Genomic DNA, 14,828 nt, shown 5'->3' with positions numbered 1-14,828 from the left:
AAAGTGTAGGGTAAAGCTTAGGGTGCTGAACATTTCCTTATATATATATATATATAGGGCACGGTTCGACAGACGCCTTCAAAACCGTCTGAGAAATTGATGTTTCTCATACATTAGATTTTAACAAAATAACGGTTGAGATGTTTTATGATGTCATTCGGAATGAGAATGTAAGTTTTACATTTTATAAAACAACTCCCTCGTTTTGTTTTTTATTTTACCAAACTCTCATTCTCTCCTTCGTCTCGACAGAAATCCAAACCTTCGTCTCGACAGAACAACTGAAAACCAATTGTTTTTGTCTCCATCGATCGATTGAACTCTCTCTTTCTTTCTCTCTCTCTCTCTCTCTCTCTCTCTCTCTCTCTCTCTCTCTTGTCTCAACAGAAACCCAAACTTTCGTCTCGACAAAACAACTGAAAACCGATTGTTTTCGTCCCCATCGATCAACTGAACTCTCTCCACTACGTCATATCTCACAAAAAACGACGGGCCAAAGCCGTCGTTTTTTAAGAAAAATGACGGCCCCCGCCGCCGCAAGAGCAGTTGTAAATAACGAAGTTGTTTTTGGTGAACGACGGTTGGCACGCGTCAACAAACTGTTCTAAATAACGACGGTCATAGTCTGTCAAACAAAAACGACGGCTCAAACCCGTCATTTTTATTAGTCAATTTTAAATTAAATTAGTAGAAATAAACGACGGCTTAAAGCCGTCGTGTTTTTGTGAAACTTTTTTTTTTAATTTTAACCAATATTGTTTGTTATTTTTATTATTTTTCACCTAAAAAGAAAATGACAATTTTCATTGGACAGAAAATTAAAATCTAACAAAATAAATAAATACACCAAAAAAACAAAATTTTACATTTTACATTTTTTAAATGGAAACCATATTCATTCAAATTTTACATGTGCAATCATAGTCCAACATGCCCCGTTTTCATGGTGTCGATTTTAATATACATCCCAATGTTTAAAGAAGTTTTTCAAAAAATATCTTCTACCAACTTCACTTCTCTTGTAGAAATCAAAACCAACATATGTCTTTCTTGGTCCTTGGAAGAATGACGCAGCGATTCTTAAGGATAATATACATTCCTACTTCTTGCGACATATTGCCGAAATCTGTGATTGAAAAATTAAAAAACATTGTCAGATATATAATAATGATACCGACTACCTAAAGCAATCCAAGTAATTATGCAAGAAAGATGAATATACTAAATTACAAAATAAAAGAGTTCTCATAACTATCATGGTCAAACATTTAATTATTTTATTATAATTTTTTATGTTTAGTGTCTATCTACCATATAAAGTAAAAAAAGTACCTCTGTTCAATAAAACTTTATTCGAAATTTGGGCCAATCAATAATATCACCGCATGTCAAATCAGCGAATGTTCCTTCTCCACTCTGTAGAATCACATTCCCATCAAGGACCTCATCTATAAGAATATCGTAACTATCTGAATCTGCATTAGATGCACCTATCACTCTTCCTTCGGCAACACAATCATGTGGTCGTTGTAAGCGATTCACCTTACAAGGACCTGTTTGTATGCTTGGTGGATTAGAATGTGACTCATGATGTGGAGAATCGGGCCTTACCTATAAAATAATGTAGACAATATCATTGTAACAATAGAAGCTCACTCATCTATCAAAAGTAAAATGCCAATGTAATACCTGTGAAAAACTACCGGGATTGGTGGAAGACCGCATTGGTGTTCTAGCAGAAAAATTTGATTGTTGTAAAGTCTCATTCATCTTTTGCACCGCTTCCGTCAACTTATCCACTCTATTATGAAGGATTGTCGTCTCATACGCCAAGGCTTGCTTATAAGGAATTGAAGCACGCACGGAAGTCTTGGAAACACCTGAACCCATTCCCCTAACACGACCCCGACTATCAGGACCACAAACCTGTACAAAAAGTGTCTAATATCAATATCTACTAACGGTATGATATCATACTTACTAATATCAATGCCTACTACACAACATTATATCATAATTACAAAATATCCTAATTAAAATAATGCACATACCACAGCCACAGGGTCATGGTCTAGATCGTTATGTTTATTAGAAGGGTCATTAGCAATCATTCTATTGATGGCCTCCTGTAAAATAAATAATAATTAAGAAATATAAAGAATAACAACTATTAAAAAAAAAAAACAAAACAAATCCCTATAAATTTGATTTGTTTCTCAACATGATTAGAGAAGACCCACAAAAAATCAAAACCAATTGAACTAATTAAATCACATAAAGAGATTCATGAAAGGTCAGCACTAGCCTCTTTGAACACATACACACCCACAAACACACAAAGCATTGAGTTTCGATATGAAAAGAAACTATTATATTCAAGCAAGTCTCAATGACGCTATTGTAACCATTACAGGTGCATGGGATCAAACAAACACATGACAAAATAACTTCTACAGACTTGTGAAGTGTCCAATAAATATATTCATGTGAACTCATGCATGATCTTTCAACAGTTACAAACATCTGGATCTGCCAAGCCTGTAGTATCACTAATATCGTCTTAAACATCCCTGAAAATATTGAATTTCAATATTGAATTTCTAGTCCACAACATTAAGCATACCAACAAACAGAAATCTTAATTTGTAATCCAAATTTATTATAAAAACATAACGTTTTATATATCAAAAATTTCACCAATGAGAGATTGGGAGGCAAAGAATCCAATCCAATAACAAAGTTTAAATTGGCTAATAAACACATTACAAATAGGTTGGTAACTTCCAAGCCCATTTAGAAAGGTAAGCCACAATGCTCCAATCTATGTATTTTTGTTATTAAGGCCTACCATAAGGTTGACCAATGTCTGCCACGTGGTGGTCAAAGGAAATTGAACTTTGTTTGCAAATCAACTACAGGAAGTACATACTTAGACTGTTTACAAAATATATAATCGTAGATATGGTAGCTTATGAGCGACATCTAAAGTCAGAAATCAAGAAATTCTGTATGTGTCGTTAATGGATACTTAAGGCCTAATCTAAGTTCAATGGTCAAAGCTCTGTATTTGATTAGTAGGAATGGTGGCTTCTGATTGGCTAGGTTAATTAAATACAATTAGTGTCATTTATTGAGTGTCCCATCTACTTAATCACAGAAAATGTCCATGCAAATATTCAATCATTCTCTTTAATCTAAACACTAAAATATTTAGACAAATGAGAAAATGTGTGTATAAATATTGATTGCTGGTTTTCTTTGTCAATCTTGTGAACCTGTATTACATCATCATACCCCAATATCTCAACATCCTTCTTTGTGATTTCTAAAGTTCTAAAGACTAGAAACTTCTTCGCTTCTCTTTTATCTTTATTATCTTCTTTACTACATAAACCACCGCCAATTACATACCCTCCCCCCACACATAAACCACCACCAATTACATATCCTCCCCCAAAACAAAAACCACCACCAACACAGCCGCCACCAATTACATACCCTCCCCCAGCCCATAAACCACCACCAAGTACATATCCTCCCCCAACACATAAATCAACACCAATACAGCCACCACCAATTACATACCGACCCCCAACCCATAAACTTCCACCAATTACATACCCTCCCCCAACAAATGATGAATTTCAGAGCATTTATTCCATAGCTCCACTAAAGAGAAATAGTGTACAATGTGCACTATAATTGAAGTAAATCAAGCCAATTCTGACACTCAATTATAATAACAATAATGCTGAAGTGTATCATAACAATAATTGAAGTCAAGTCAAGTCTTGGGGTCAATTTCAATAATGTTGAAGTGTCAATTTCAATGCTGAAGTGTTCACATTCAGATTACAAGATGAATTCAAAACATATATATATATATAACAAATCAGTCAAACACTAGAACAAAGAGGTGTTCATGAAAATCACGAAAATAAATAAATAAATTATTCTCACCGTTTGTTGGCTTTTAGCATGGCTGGCAATGTATATGTCTGTCCTGGTAATCTCCTTATGAGGATCTTCTTTACTCTATAAATGAAACAGTCAAATATGTAAATGAACAATATATACATATTTCATTCCTAACATGATATTAAACTTACCAATTCATCAGCAAGCCGGGCTTGTCCCTTTCTACCAGAGGTATGAGTGTTTTTATTTTCTTGTCTAACACGTTTCCCAGTAGCCCTCAAAGCTTGGCCCTCAGGTGTCGAGTTGAAGTCGACAAACCTCTCCCAATCTTCTTTTCTCACGTAATGAGGTACATGTTTTTTCCTTTCCGCATCCGTTGGATATTTATCATATACGTTTCGACGGAGATTACTTTTCCATTCTTTCCAACAAAAGTTTGCTTTTTTGATTACCCAATCCTTATGCCATTTTTGAATTTGATAGGTGCCCTACAAAGAAAATTAAATAAGATGTGTTATATTTGTAATAAGTCATAGTTACAATTTACAAGTAAAAATAAATCATTTAATACACATGCACTCACACTGATAGACTCCCAAATTTGGTCCTTGAGCTTAGTAGGCACATTAGTCCACCTATCATATATAAGTGGCACATGTGTCTTGGCTACCCGCCCAATAGTAGTGCATAATTGAGATGAGTTAGGACCGATTGGTTGCCCATTTAAATTGAACTGAACTTGGATAAGCCCACCTAAGAAAAATGAAAAGAATTAACAAAAACGTGATAACAAATATTGAACAAATGAATACAATCTATTCACCATTTATACATACTCTCAATCGTAGATGTAGATGCGGATGCGGATGTTGATGCGGATGCGGATGCGGATGTTGATGCGGATGCAGATGCGGATGCGGATACTGATACGGATGCGGATGCCGATGCCGTATTAGGAGCGGATGATGATCGGCCAAATGACATAGTGCTGGAATCACAAATAGTATTTTCAAGTCAAGTAATTTAAATAAAGGCAATGACAATAGAAATAAATAAATTAAATGCATGCTTACAAACATTTTCATTCATCTTCATCCATGTTATCATATTCTAACAGAAGATACCTGAGGCTGTCCATATTTATAAAGCATCACTAAATGGCCTTAACTTAAAAGAAGATGAAACAAACACAATATAATATTTGGAACCTTTTATAGAATAATGTGGGGAAGTCCAAATACCAGAGTGAATTAATTCCAAAGGCATAGATGAAACAAAAGTGGATAAGGAAAAAGGTAAACGACTACTTTTCCCTAATGGACAAGAATCACAAAACACTTTATATTTAAGAGAGCCTTGTAAAGGTAAGGACTTACTAGATAACAAACAGTACAATATTATTGAAAACGCAAAATAAAGGCAAAATAACAATCATCCTAAAAAAACTGATGAACAAATAGTAAATTGTGGGAAATTGATGGACAATGTGAAACATTGTTGAGATGGAAATTGGAAGAGTAACCAGCCCAAGCTGACTAACCCAAACTCAGCCTGAGTTTGACATTCTAAACTTGGGTTAGCCCAGGCTAGGTAGTTTTGGGAAAGTTGGGCTCATTGAACAAGTCTAATTTTGATTACTTTTCTTTTCTAATTTTGATTTTTTTTCCTTCCTACAAACATATTTAGCAAGAAATAATTAAAAAAGCACAAAAAAAAAAAGTATAAGCAGCCTAGTAACAAAGTTCGGATTTGGTAATTATTCGGTGAAGGTTCAATTTGGATAAATTTTGGAAAAAAATTTATAACCAAACATATAAAATAATGATTATGCTTTTTTAAATGAGAAAAAAAAATACTAATATCCAATAGGATAGACAATAATTTGTAAATGGGCAATTTATCTTGTAATTCCCCAATTGAAAGTTAAGATCACAATAAGTTCTTCAAGTAAATCAAACTTTTGAAAATAAAATCATAAAAAATTATAGTATGAAATATTTATTTGTCGTTGAAATTATATAAAAATATAAAAAAATGAGTGGGACTACACGTAGAGAAAAGTAAAATTTTAAAATTTTCACATTTTCTTTATATTTTAATTTTACTTCAACAATATTTACTTTAAGAAATCTCTTTGTAAGTATTTAATTAGACTACCAATTTTATTATAATATTATAAATTTAATTATAGTATGAAATATTTATTTGTCGTTGAAATTATATAAAAATATAAAAAATGAGTGGGACTACACGCAGAGAAAAAGTAAAAATTTTAAAAATCCACATTTTCTTTATATTTTAATTTTACTTCAACAATATTTACTTTAAGAAATCTCTTTGTAAGTATTTAATTAGACTACTAATTTTATTATAATATTATTAAATTTACTATTCAGATATTTGGATTCTTATGGGGTCCTTGACCTAGCTATCTAGAACCAGACCCAAAAATGATCAGGTCCATATTGGTAGACCCAAAATCGACACCCTTAGTAACAATATACAATTTTCTAAAAGGTTCCAATTGTTTCGAATGGCATATTCTAGCCAAAAATCCTTGATTCCCCTTTCTACAAGACGTTGAATAAGTTAAAAATAATTTACCCTAATAGTTAAGTGCTTAAAGATAACAAATTTTTGAAAGAAAAATCAATGATTTTTATTAGAGGTTGAAGTAGAGGACAAGTACATTTTTGTTAGTTTTCTAGTGCCGGCCAAGATCAAGGTCTATATATGTCATCACTTTCAAAATATGGGTATCTCAAATATTCCAGAAAACATTGAAGGGTTTGTTTGAATCACCCTTATTTTTTTAATTTATCTATCGATAATCCTGTTTTTAATGAGTTTAGTACTATATCTCAGGCATCATCACCCAAAGACTTTACTAAAGATTTATATTACAATATTTCCATTTCAAAGGTTCCCCATCATATTAATGCAAATCCCCCACTGAAGGAATGCTTTTGGGTTGAAATTTTTTTACTAAGATACAAAGATCCATAATTTCCAAATAATTCGAAGAAGAATAACTACAGAGAAAATATACATCTCTTTCAGAAAAAAGAAACTGAAATAGATATTCCCACATGCGAACAAATGCATAAAGCATGAACCAATGCATACGACCTGGACAGGACATAGACCATCAACTCAGTTGGTTGACATAATGCAACCTCAACTTTGAGGTCATTGGTTCAGTCCAGCTTACGCATAACAAAATGGGTAAGGCCGGACACAAGTTAAGACCCAACACACCATAAACACACAGTAGACATTCCATTCCTCCTAGTAAAAGAAAACATACCCGGCTACTTGCCAGAGATTCTACTCTTCCAGATCCGATTCAAGTATCTCTACATTCTGTGACCCCTTTAAACAAACATATGGAGGTGGTGGGGGATCGACGGTCAAAATTTGAAAACAGTCAAAATTTGAAAACAGAGATTACTGACTTGATTAAAGATTTTTAAGAAACAGAATTAAAATAAAGAAATAAATATATAAAATTAACATCTAGAGAAGTGAACTGAAGCAATTTGCAGTCTGAACTACCAGAAAACACAAAACATGAATCAAATACATACAATTCCCTGCAGATGTCAATTTCAAATACAAAGGTTTAGGACGTAAATCAAATAGCAACGGAGAACGATCTAAACATAGAAGAACCTTGTGAATTGAACAGATCGATCTAATAGAATGAAATTCGGTAAAATTCAACAAACATAAATAAGCAAGGATTAGAGAATTTTGGCCATAAAAGATCCATTTTTTTAAATATATAATATAATATATCTTCATATAGTCAGATAGAGAACCAATCAAAGATGCAAATTCATATATAGATGCCGATAAGAAACAAAAGAAATTGCATGCAATCAAAAGATCCACAAAAGTGTATAGATTGCTTGAACAAATTACTAAAAGAAAACGTAAAATTGTAATAATAATAAAAAAAATAAAAATAAAAAGCATAATTTTCAATGGAAAATTTGTAATAGAAAGGGGAAAATAAAGGAGATAATGAGAGGAAATCAAATCGGTATCAGATCTGCAGATCTGATTGAGAGAGAGAGAGAGAGAGAGAAAGAACTACCTCGAAAGCTTGTGCCGAAGAAGATGGTGTCGAACTTCGCCTGATTTCGTAATCCCTTGGATTGCTGAAGATTCTTTGTTGGGATCGAGAGAGAGCCGATTGAAAATCCGAAACGCTAAATCGCGAAGGAGGATCTTGTGAGCAGAGATCGAAAATTAAAAAACCTAGAATCGTGAGAGACGAAATCGAATCGAGTCTGAGATTTGAGATTCGAGGGTTTTTTTTCGAGAAGAAAGTTCGAATCTGCTGTCGTTAAGGTAATAAGGTTTGAGTCTGAATGTTATGGATACAAGTAATACTGCCACCATAGTTGTTTTTAACGCCACACCAATTGGTGTAGCATTAGTAAACGTGGGTGCGGCAATAGTAACTCGAGTAGTTATTTAATGACGGATTAGGTTAGTTGTTAATAATCAACAATTATGGACGTCGTTAAGGGTTAAACAACTAACAAAATCCGTCGTAAATAAACAACGTCCTTAGTCCGTCGTTTTTTGCGCCATATTTAGTCGTTTTTTCCGATTTGTGACGTAGTGCTCGTTCAATATAAATCAATCACATAGATTTTTAACTTAATAATACACATCAAAAGGCCACCTTTTTTGAGTAAAACATGGCTTTGATGAAGATGGAGATGATATGTTGTTGTGTTGTGTTGTAATGGTAGATCAGCTCCTGTAATAGTAGTGATGGGGTGGTGGAAGAGCAACTGATAATGATGAAGCAGTGGTGGTTGAAGAAGAAAATCCCGATGATGCTGCAGTAGATAACAGTTACATTAGGCCCATGTTGTCACCATCGAGACCACCGTGCATTTTCCATGCCCAGTTCAAGGGTTCGGTTGGACCTACTTCGACCCTCTTCTCTATCGCACTTACCTGTCATATATAAGAAACAAAAAAAGTCAAACACTATTAAAAGATCGATTTTCCTACCAAAATGTAATAAAGCACTACAAAATTTAGAAATTGAATCATAAATGCAAACGAACACATGATAATGCCACCGTAAATTTAGACCTTTGTTTTGATTTCAGAAAATTTATTTAGTAAGGAAACTAACAAGTGGCATTAAGGTTTGGGTTTCTGTCGAGACGAGAGAGAGAAAGAGAGAGAGAGAGAGAGAGAGTTCATTCAATCGATGGAGAGGAAAACAATCGGTTTTCAGTCGTTCTATCGAGACGAAGGTTTGAGTTTCAGTCGAGACGAAGGAGAGAATGAGAGTTTGTTTAAAAAAAACAAAACAAAACGAGGGAGTTGTTTTATAAAATGTAAAACTAACAATCTCATTCCAAATGACATCATAAAGCATCTCAACCGTTATTTTGTCAAAATCTAACATATGAGAAACATCGGTTTCTCAAACGGTTTTGAAGGCGTCCATCGAACAGCCCCCATATATAGATATGGGAGCGGTTCGGCAGCCCTAAAGTTTGCCAAACATTTTTTGTAAATCACTTTTTGTGGGGTTAGAAGTTTTGGAATAGGCTGATTTTTTGTGAGGATGATCTCTACAGTAAAGAGATCATCCTCACCAAAAATCTGCTCATTTTGAAACTTCTAACCCTAGTTTACAAGTTGAAGAATCGTGGACCGTCCAATTTTTGTAAATCACTTTTGATGGGGTTAGAAGTTTTGGAATAGGCTGATTTTTGGTGAGGATGATCTCCTCATCATAGCGATCATCCTTACAAAAAATAAGCTCATTCCAAAGCTTCTAACCCATGTTTTGAAAAATGTTTGGCAAACTTTAGGGTTGCTGAAACCGCCCCCAATATATATATATATATATATATGGGTCACGTTCAATAGCTAACTTTTTGGCAAAACATTTTTCAAAACATGAGTTAGAAGTTTTGGAATGCGCTAATTTTTTGTTAGTAATCTTGGTGCCTGCACAAGTAAATTGTCTTTATCCAAAGGAACTCCTGCACAAGTAAATTAAATTTGGGAAGCAAACCATTTTAGATGAAATTACAAAATACACTTAATTGGAAAGTTGCTGAAAATGCCCTTCCATCTGGACTTACCAAGTCAAATAAAATTAAAACTCGAAATATATTTGAAATCTTCACATATCATAGGGAAACTAACTTCAATTTTTCTCAGTCAGACTATATTTTGACTATCCTGTCAAGACACATATCCTATTTTTAGGTGGGGTGTTGAAAAATTTTCACCGACAATTATTAATTTTCTATTAAGGTGAATTAATAGATGCTAAATCAAAAAAATCATATTTTATATATATCACAAATATTTAATTATTAAAAATAGATTATTTTGTTTAAAAAATAATTAAAACCGGATGACTTGGCTAAATTTTCATAAACTTGACCGAGATTTTCAAAATATCATTAGATGATTCATTTTGGATCTTGAGTGAGTCAATTTCACCAGTGATACACAATGAATTTCTTGTAATCCACTAAAATGTCATGGGCTCCAATAAGTTTCAAAACCTTGGCATATGAACACTCAGAAATATTGTTTTGTGATCCACTTTAGTTCTTTGTCTCAAAAAATAAGGAAAGTAAACCAAATTCTTTCGTGATGAATGTAAGTGCTTGTTCTATAGAAATCATTGAGATACTTATTATAAACAATGTAGTAGATATTGTCATTAATTAATTTTTTCAATTGTTATTATAACAATCAATTGAAATTATGCCCCTTTGAAGTTAATATTGAGTGAATAAATGTCTTTCCCCCCCTAAATTTCTAATTGTACAGCCTGACCCAAACTATGGGTCCAAGTGAACCATATTATTTAAATTAGTTACTTTCTATAACTATTAGTGTACGTGGCACCATTTATTTATTTATTATTATATTATTTTGAAGAAATCTAACATAGTTCAACAAATGGATGTCATTTCTAAGGTAAATACTAGATGATTGAGGGGTAGTTTGATCAAAGGCATTTAAGTAGTTTACATAAGTTTGTTTTGTGGTTGGAGAAATTGAAAAGATCATGGTTTTGGTTACAAATTAAAAAAATGGCATTATTGTCATTTGTTATTAATTTATTAGAGAAGATTGAGATCTAGAGGAGCATATGATCAGTTTGGAACATAGCTGTATCCCAACTATTCTTGGAAGGTAATCTCTAAAATATTTAAAGAATTGAGGGGCAACCATTGTACAGGGGTATTTACAATATTTCAATTGTTCAGGTTGGCCATTTGCCCCCACTCCACCTCATAATATATATATATATATATAACTGCTTTGGTAAAAGTAAAGCATTATGAATTTCGATATACATGTTGTAGACACCCCATTTTTGCATCCGCCTGATTAATCAACTCGGCAACCCGATCGCAATGATTCCCAATTATGGATGTGTATTCCATTGTTTTATTTTGTTACCTAATATGTTTCAGAAATCCGGATGAGGTATCTCGAATTGACAAAACCTTAGAAACCACGCTACGTTAGAAAAATACAACTTCAGAAACATAGAAATCATCATCTTGCAGACCAAAAAGAAGCTTCACGATAAAAATCACTAAAAATGATCAAATTGCCAAAATACCCCTAACATCAAAACAATCCTGGAGCCTACATTACGCTTAGGAAAACCCATTTAAACACATAAAACAATAAATCGAAACCAAATAAATCATTTAGTCAATTTTCACAGAATTTTACAAAATTACGAAAATGCCCCTCATAAAATTCACAATCATTTCACACAAAATTTCATAAATGACACAAACTAATATTTCCATTAAATTTCTTAAGAAAAATCGATTCTAAAACATCTTATAACATTAAAAATCGACTTAAAACGTGAAAAGTCCTCTCCGGGGGTAAAATAGTAATTTCACAATTTTCATAATTAAAAAATTTGAAATTAATAAATAAAACATTAAATAATTAAAGTGAAACATAAATGAAATTAATTTAAAATTTTGAACCAAAGAAATCGATCAATCGGGCTCTCAAGCAAAATTGTTGAGGGTTCGTGAGATATTTCTTTAAGGACCCTTCTATTTGGGGGTCCAAAGAATAAAAGAAATAATGGAAGAAGCTTCTCCAAAAATTTAAAGTCAATCAAGCAAGACTAAGGTCAAGGTGTTAAAGTCAATCAAGTGAAACTGAAGTCAAAATTAAAGTCAATTAAGCAAGACTGAAGTCAAGATATTAAAAGTCAATCAATTAAGACTAAAGTCAAAACATTAAAAGTCAATCAAATAAGACCAAAAGTCATAATAGAGTTCTAATTAAATAATAACTCAATCTAATAGAGTTCTAACTTAAAAACAATTCTACCTAAAAAAATTCTAATTAAAACACAATTCTACCTAAAACAAGTCTAACTAAAACACAACTCTAATTAAAAGAACTCTAATTAAATACTAACTCTATCCAAATCAACCCTTAAAAAATTCTATAAATAGAGGTGCTCACACCCTATTTTCGTATCAAATCATAAACCCTAAGAGAAGTAGGTCTAAAAGCCCTCCTAGCCTCCCATAAACCCTAGTTTTGGAGTCCCAACTCCTTACCTAACATCCCTCCTTCGATTTTAGCATAAGAAACGCCTAAAAGCCTTCAAAAAATATCTCAAAATCCGCAACAAACTTGAAGAGTTCAGATCCAAAAATAAGGAGATACCTTGCTTCGGAGATCCAAAATCAAATCCGGAGACAGAACGAAGCAAGGGAGTACAGTACAAGGAGCTATTTTTTGTCAGATCTGAGGGAACAAAATCCTTGCTATCGGAAAGGTATGAAATTTTTTTATTTTTATTTTTTTCTAGGTTTTTAGCAAGGTGATTTATTTGGGAAGTTAGTAGAGACCGACTTTGGCCGGGCGGGGTTGGTACCTAACACCTTCCAACCCCGTAACGTGATCCCCGGACTCTTTTTCTCTTTCATAGATTAGTTTGCCTTTTTTAGAGTCAGTTTGGTTCCTAGACCTTAACAACTAGGTGGCGACTCCCAAACCTCAAGGGTCAAAAGCGGATCAGCGCACCCTGCGGATCGAGGGTGCTTTCAGTGGCGACTCCACTGGGGATCAAACTGGCTATTTTTGGCTTCAGAGAAGTGAGTTGAGGTTTTAGATTATCACTTATACGGTATATCAAATCAAGTCACCACGTATCGAGAGGTATATAGGTGTGCTTGGGCAAGGGTGGCTAGATAAAAATGCATTGCACATAGTAAACCTAGAGTCTAGAAGCCTTCCTATAGGTCACGACCCGAACTGACTATGGGTGTTCCCGGGTTGCTTTATTCAATCCAATCAACTGGTAGGTGGGCAGACCGATCTAGAATAATCAAACAAAACCCGCAATATCGGTCCGACCCAATCGGTAAAATGTACTGATTAATTTGAACCACTTAAACCAGTTGACCCAATGGACAAATGGATCAAACTAATCAATACCAAATCAGTTGGACTAATTGGTTTCACTTTTAAAGATTCAGACCACTTTGTATAGAAAGATTCGATCTTAGGATCAAATTAATTTGTCTGATCAAATGTTCAATCACAATCAGGGGTAGACCCGCATCTAACATTTCTCATTTTCTTGGTCACTATAACTTATAGTGTATTTGGATTCGGTATTTCCCACCAGAGGGCTAATTTATATCAAAATTTTAATCATGTGGTTAAGAGTGAAACCTTCAAAATCAATGATTAATCTTAGGTGCCCCTAAATGTTCTAAACCCTCATCTGTGTTATTTTGGATCAGTCAAAAGAGTCATCTAGTCAAAGTACCAATGTCAAATCCAAGTAGTCCATCCACTCAGAAAGACATTCTCTCTTTGTAGATAATTGTCCCTAGTTTTCTTTGGATTTCAATCCAGTTTTCGTCAGTCTTTAAATCCAGTTAGTTGTTTCAGTTACGTTAGTCTTTCTTCAATTTTCAAGTTTAGTCGAGTTTGTCAATCTATGTTTTTCAATTCCAATAAAATATAGAAGCTCCTGATTATCATGCGTGTAATAATAATTTGAGCATAATATTTAATATGAGGATTGACTTAGAGCTCACTAATCAAACTCGACAAATATTTGAATTAAAGAATACACTCAAAAAGTGCAAATGGGTACTACATTTTCCTTAAAAGAACATGAGAAGAATAATAAATTTACTTGAGAAATTCAACAATGTTCCTGCATGGTCTCGTGAGAATATATGGATAGATTGCACAAAAATAGATCAAATCCTAAAGTTGAGGGTGAACTTTAAAATCAAATATTATCAATAATGATGTAGTTGAAACCATCAACTAAGGTGTTAAGATCTACAAGAAATGATTCATCATATTTTTCACTTAAGAAAGAAGAGTTCTCATTCGCAAAAGAATATAAGATTTTTTTTGAAGCTTGGAAAATGTTGAACAAGTCAACATTAAATACAAAGAAGTCAATCACACTCAACTTTGTAAAAGAAGACTAAAGATTTCTCTTTATCAGAAAAAGACTAAAGATTATTCATTCTCAGAAGAAAATTGAAGACTCATTTTCAAAAGAAGACCTTACTTGATAGAGCAATCAAGACATCAAGTTCCTAAAACCTTGGCCAAATCAAGTAGTATTTCACAAAATGAAGCCTTCATTGGTCGAACCATTTTCTTGTCTTACCAAGAAAAAGATAATCTTCTTTAGCCCCTTGCAGCCTCTAAAAAAATCAAATAGCCTGTTTCTTTCTAAACCACACCAACCAACCTTGGGAGGGAATCTTAGTATAAACTACGCTTTGACCTGATCTCAAAAGAGAAAAGAAATATTTGGGGTACGTAGGCAACCTGAGAAGTTACTTCAGGCCCGGTCATGCAAAGAATATGTCTATTCT

At 33.4% G+C, this 14,828-nt stretch overlaps 1 protein-coding gene and 1 long non-coding RNA gene across 2 annotated transcripts; both read right to left on the bottom strand.

The window, feature by feature from the left end:
* Positions 1-818: 818 nt before the first annotated feature.
* Positions 819-4,347, bottom strand: LOC147405818 (uncharacterized). Its single transcript, XM_086433677.1, has 6 exons — positions 4,110-4,347; positions 3,961-4,035; positions 2,052-2,126; positions 1,690-1,926; positions 1,333-1,611; positions 819-1,126 (listed from the first exon to the last, which is right to left on the bottom strand). The coding sequence occupies exons 3-5, from the start codon at positions 2,109-2,111 to the stop codon at positions 1,339-1,341; spliced, it is 570 nt and encodes a 189-aa protein (XP_086289803.1). The 5' UTR covers positions 2,112-2,126; positions 3,961-4,035; positions 4,110-4,347; the 3' UTR covers positions 819-1,126; positions 1,333-1,338.
* Positions 4,348-4,374: 27 nt separating this feature from the next.
* LOC147405817 (uncharacterized) lies at positions 4,375-8,483 on the bottom strand. Its single transcript, XR_015176104.1, has 3 exons — positions 8,018-8,483; positions 4,502-4,671; positions 4,375-4,406 (listed from the first exon to the last, which is right to left on the bottom strand). It is a non-coding gene; the product is annotated as an uncharacterized LOC147405817 (long non-coding RNA).
* Positions 8,484-14,828: the final 6,345 nt, after the last annotated feature.

Source organism: Akebia trifoliata, chromosome 3, assembly GCF_017979445.1.
Source record: "Akebia trifoliata isolate Shusen 1 chromosome 3, ASM1797944v1, whole genome shotgun sequence".
Lineage (NCBI taxonomy): Eukaryota > Viridiplantae > Streptophyta > Magnoliopsida > Ranunculales > Lardizabalaceae > Akebia > Akebia trifoliata.
Note: the sequence above shows the minus strand (reverse complement) of the source record. Positions and strands in the feature narration are given on the sequence as shown.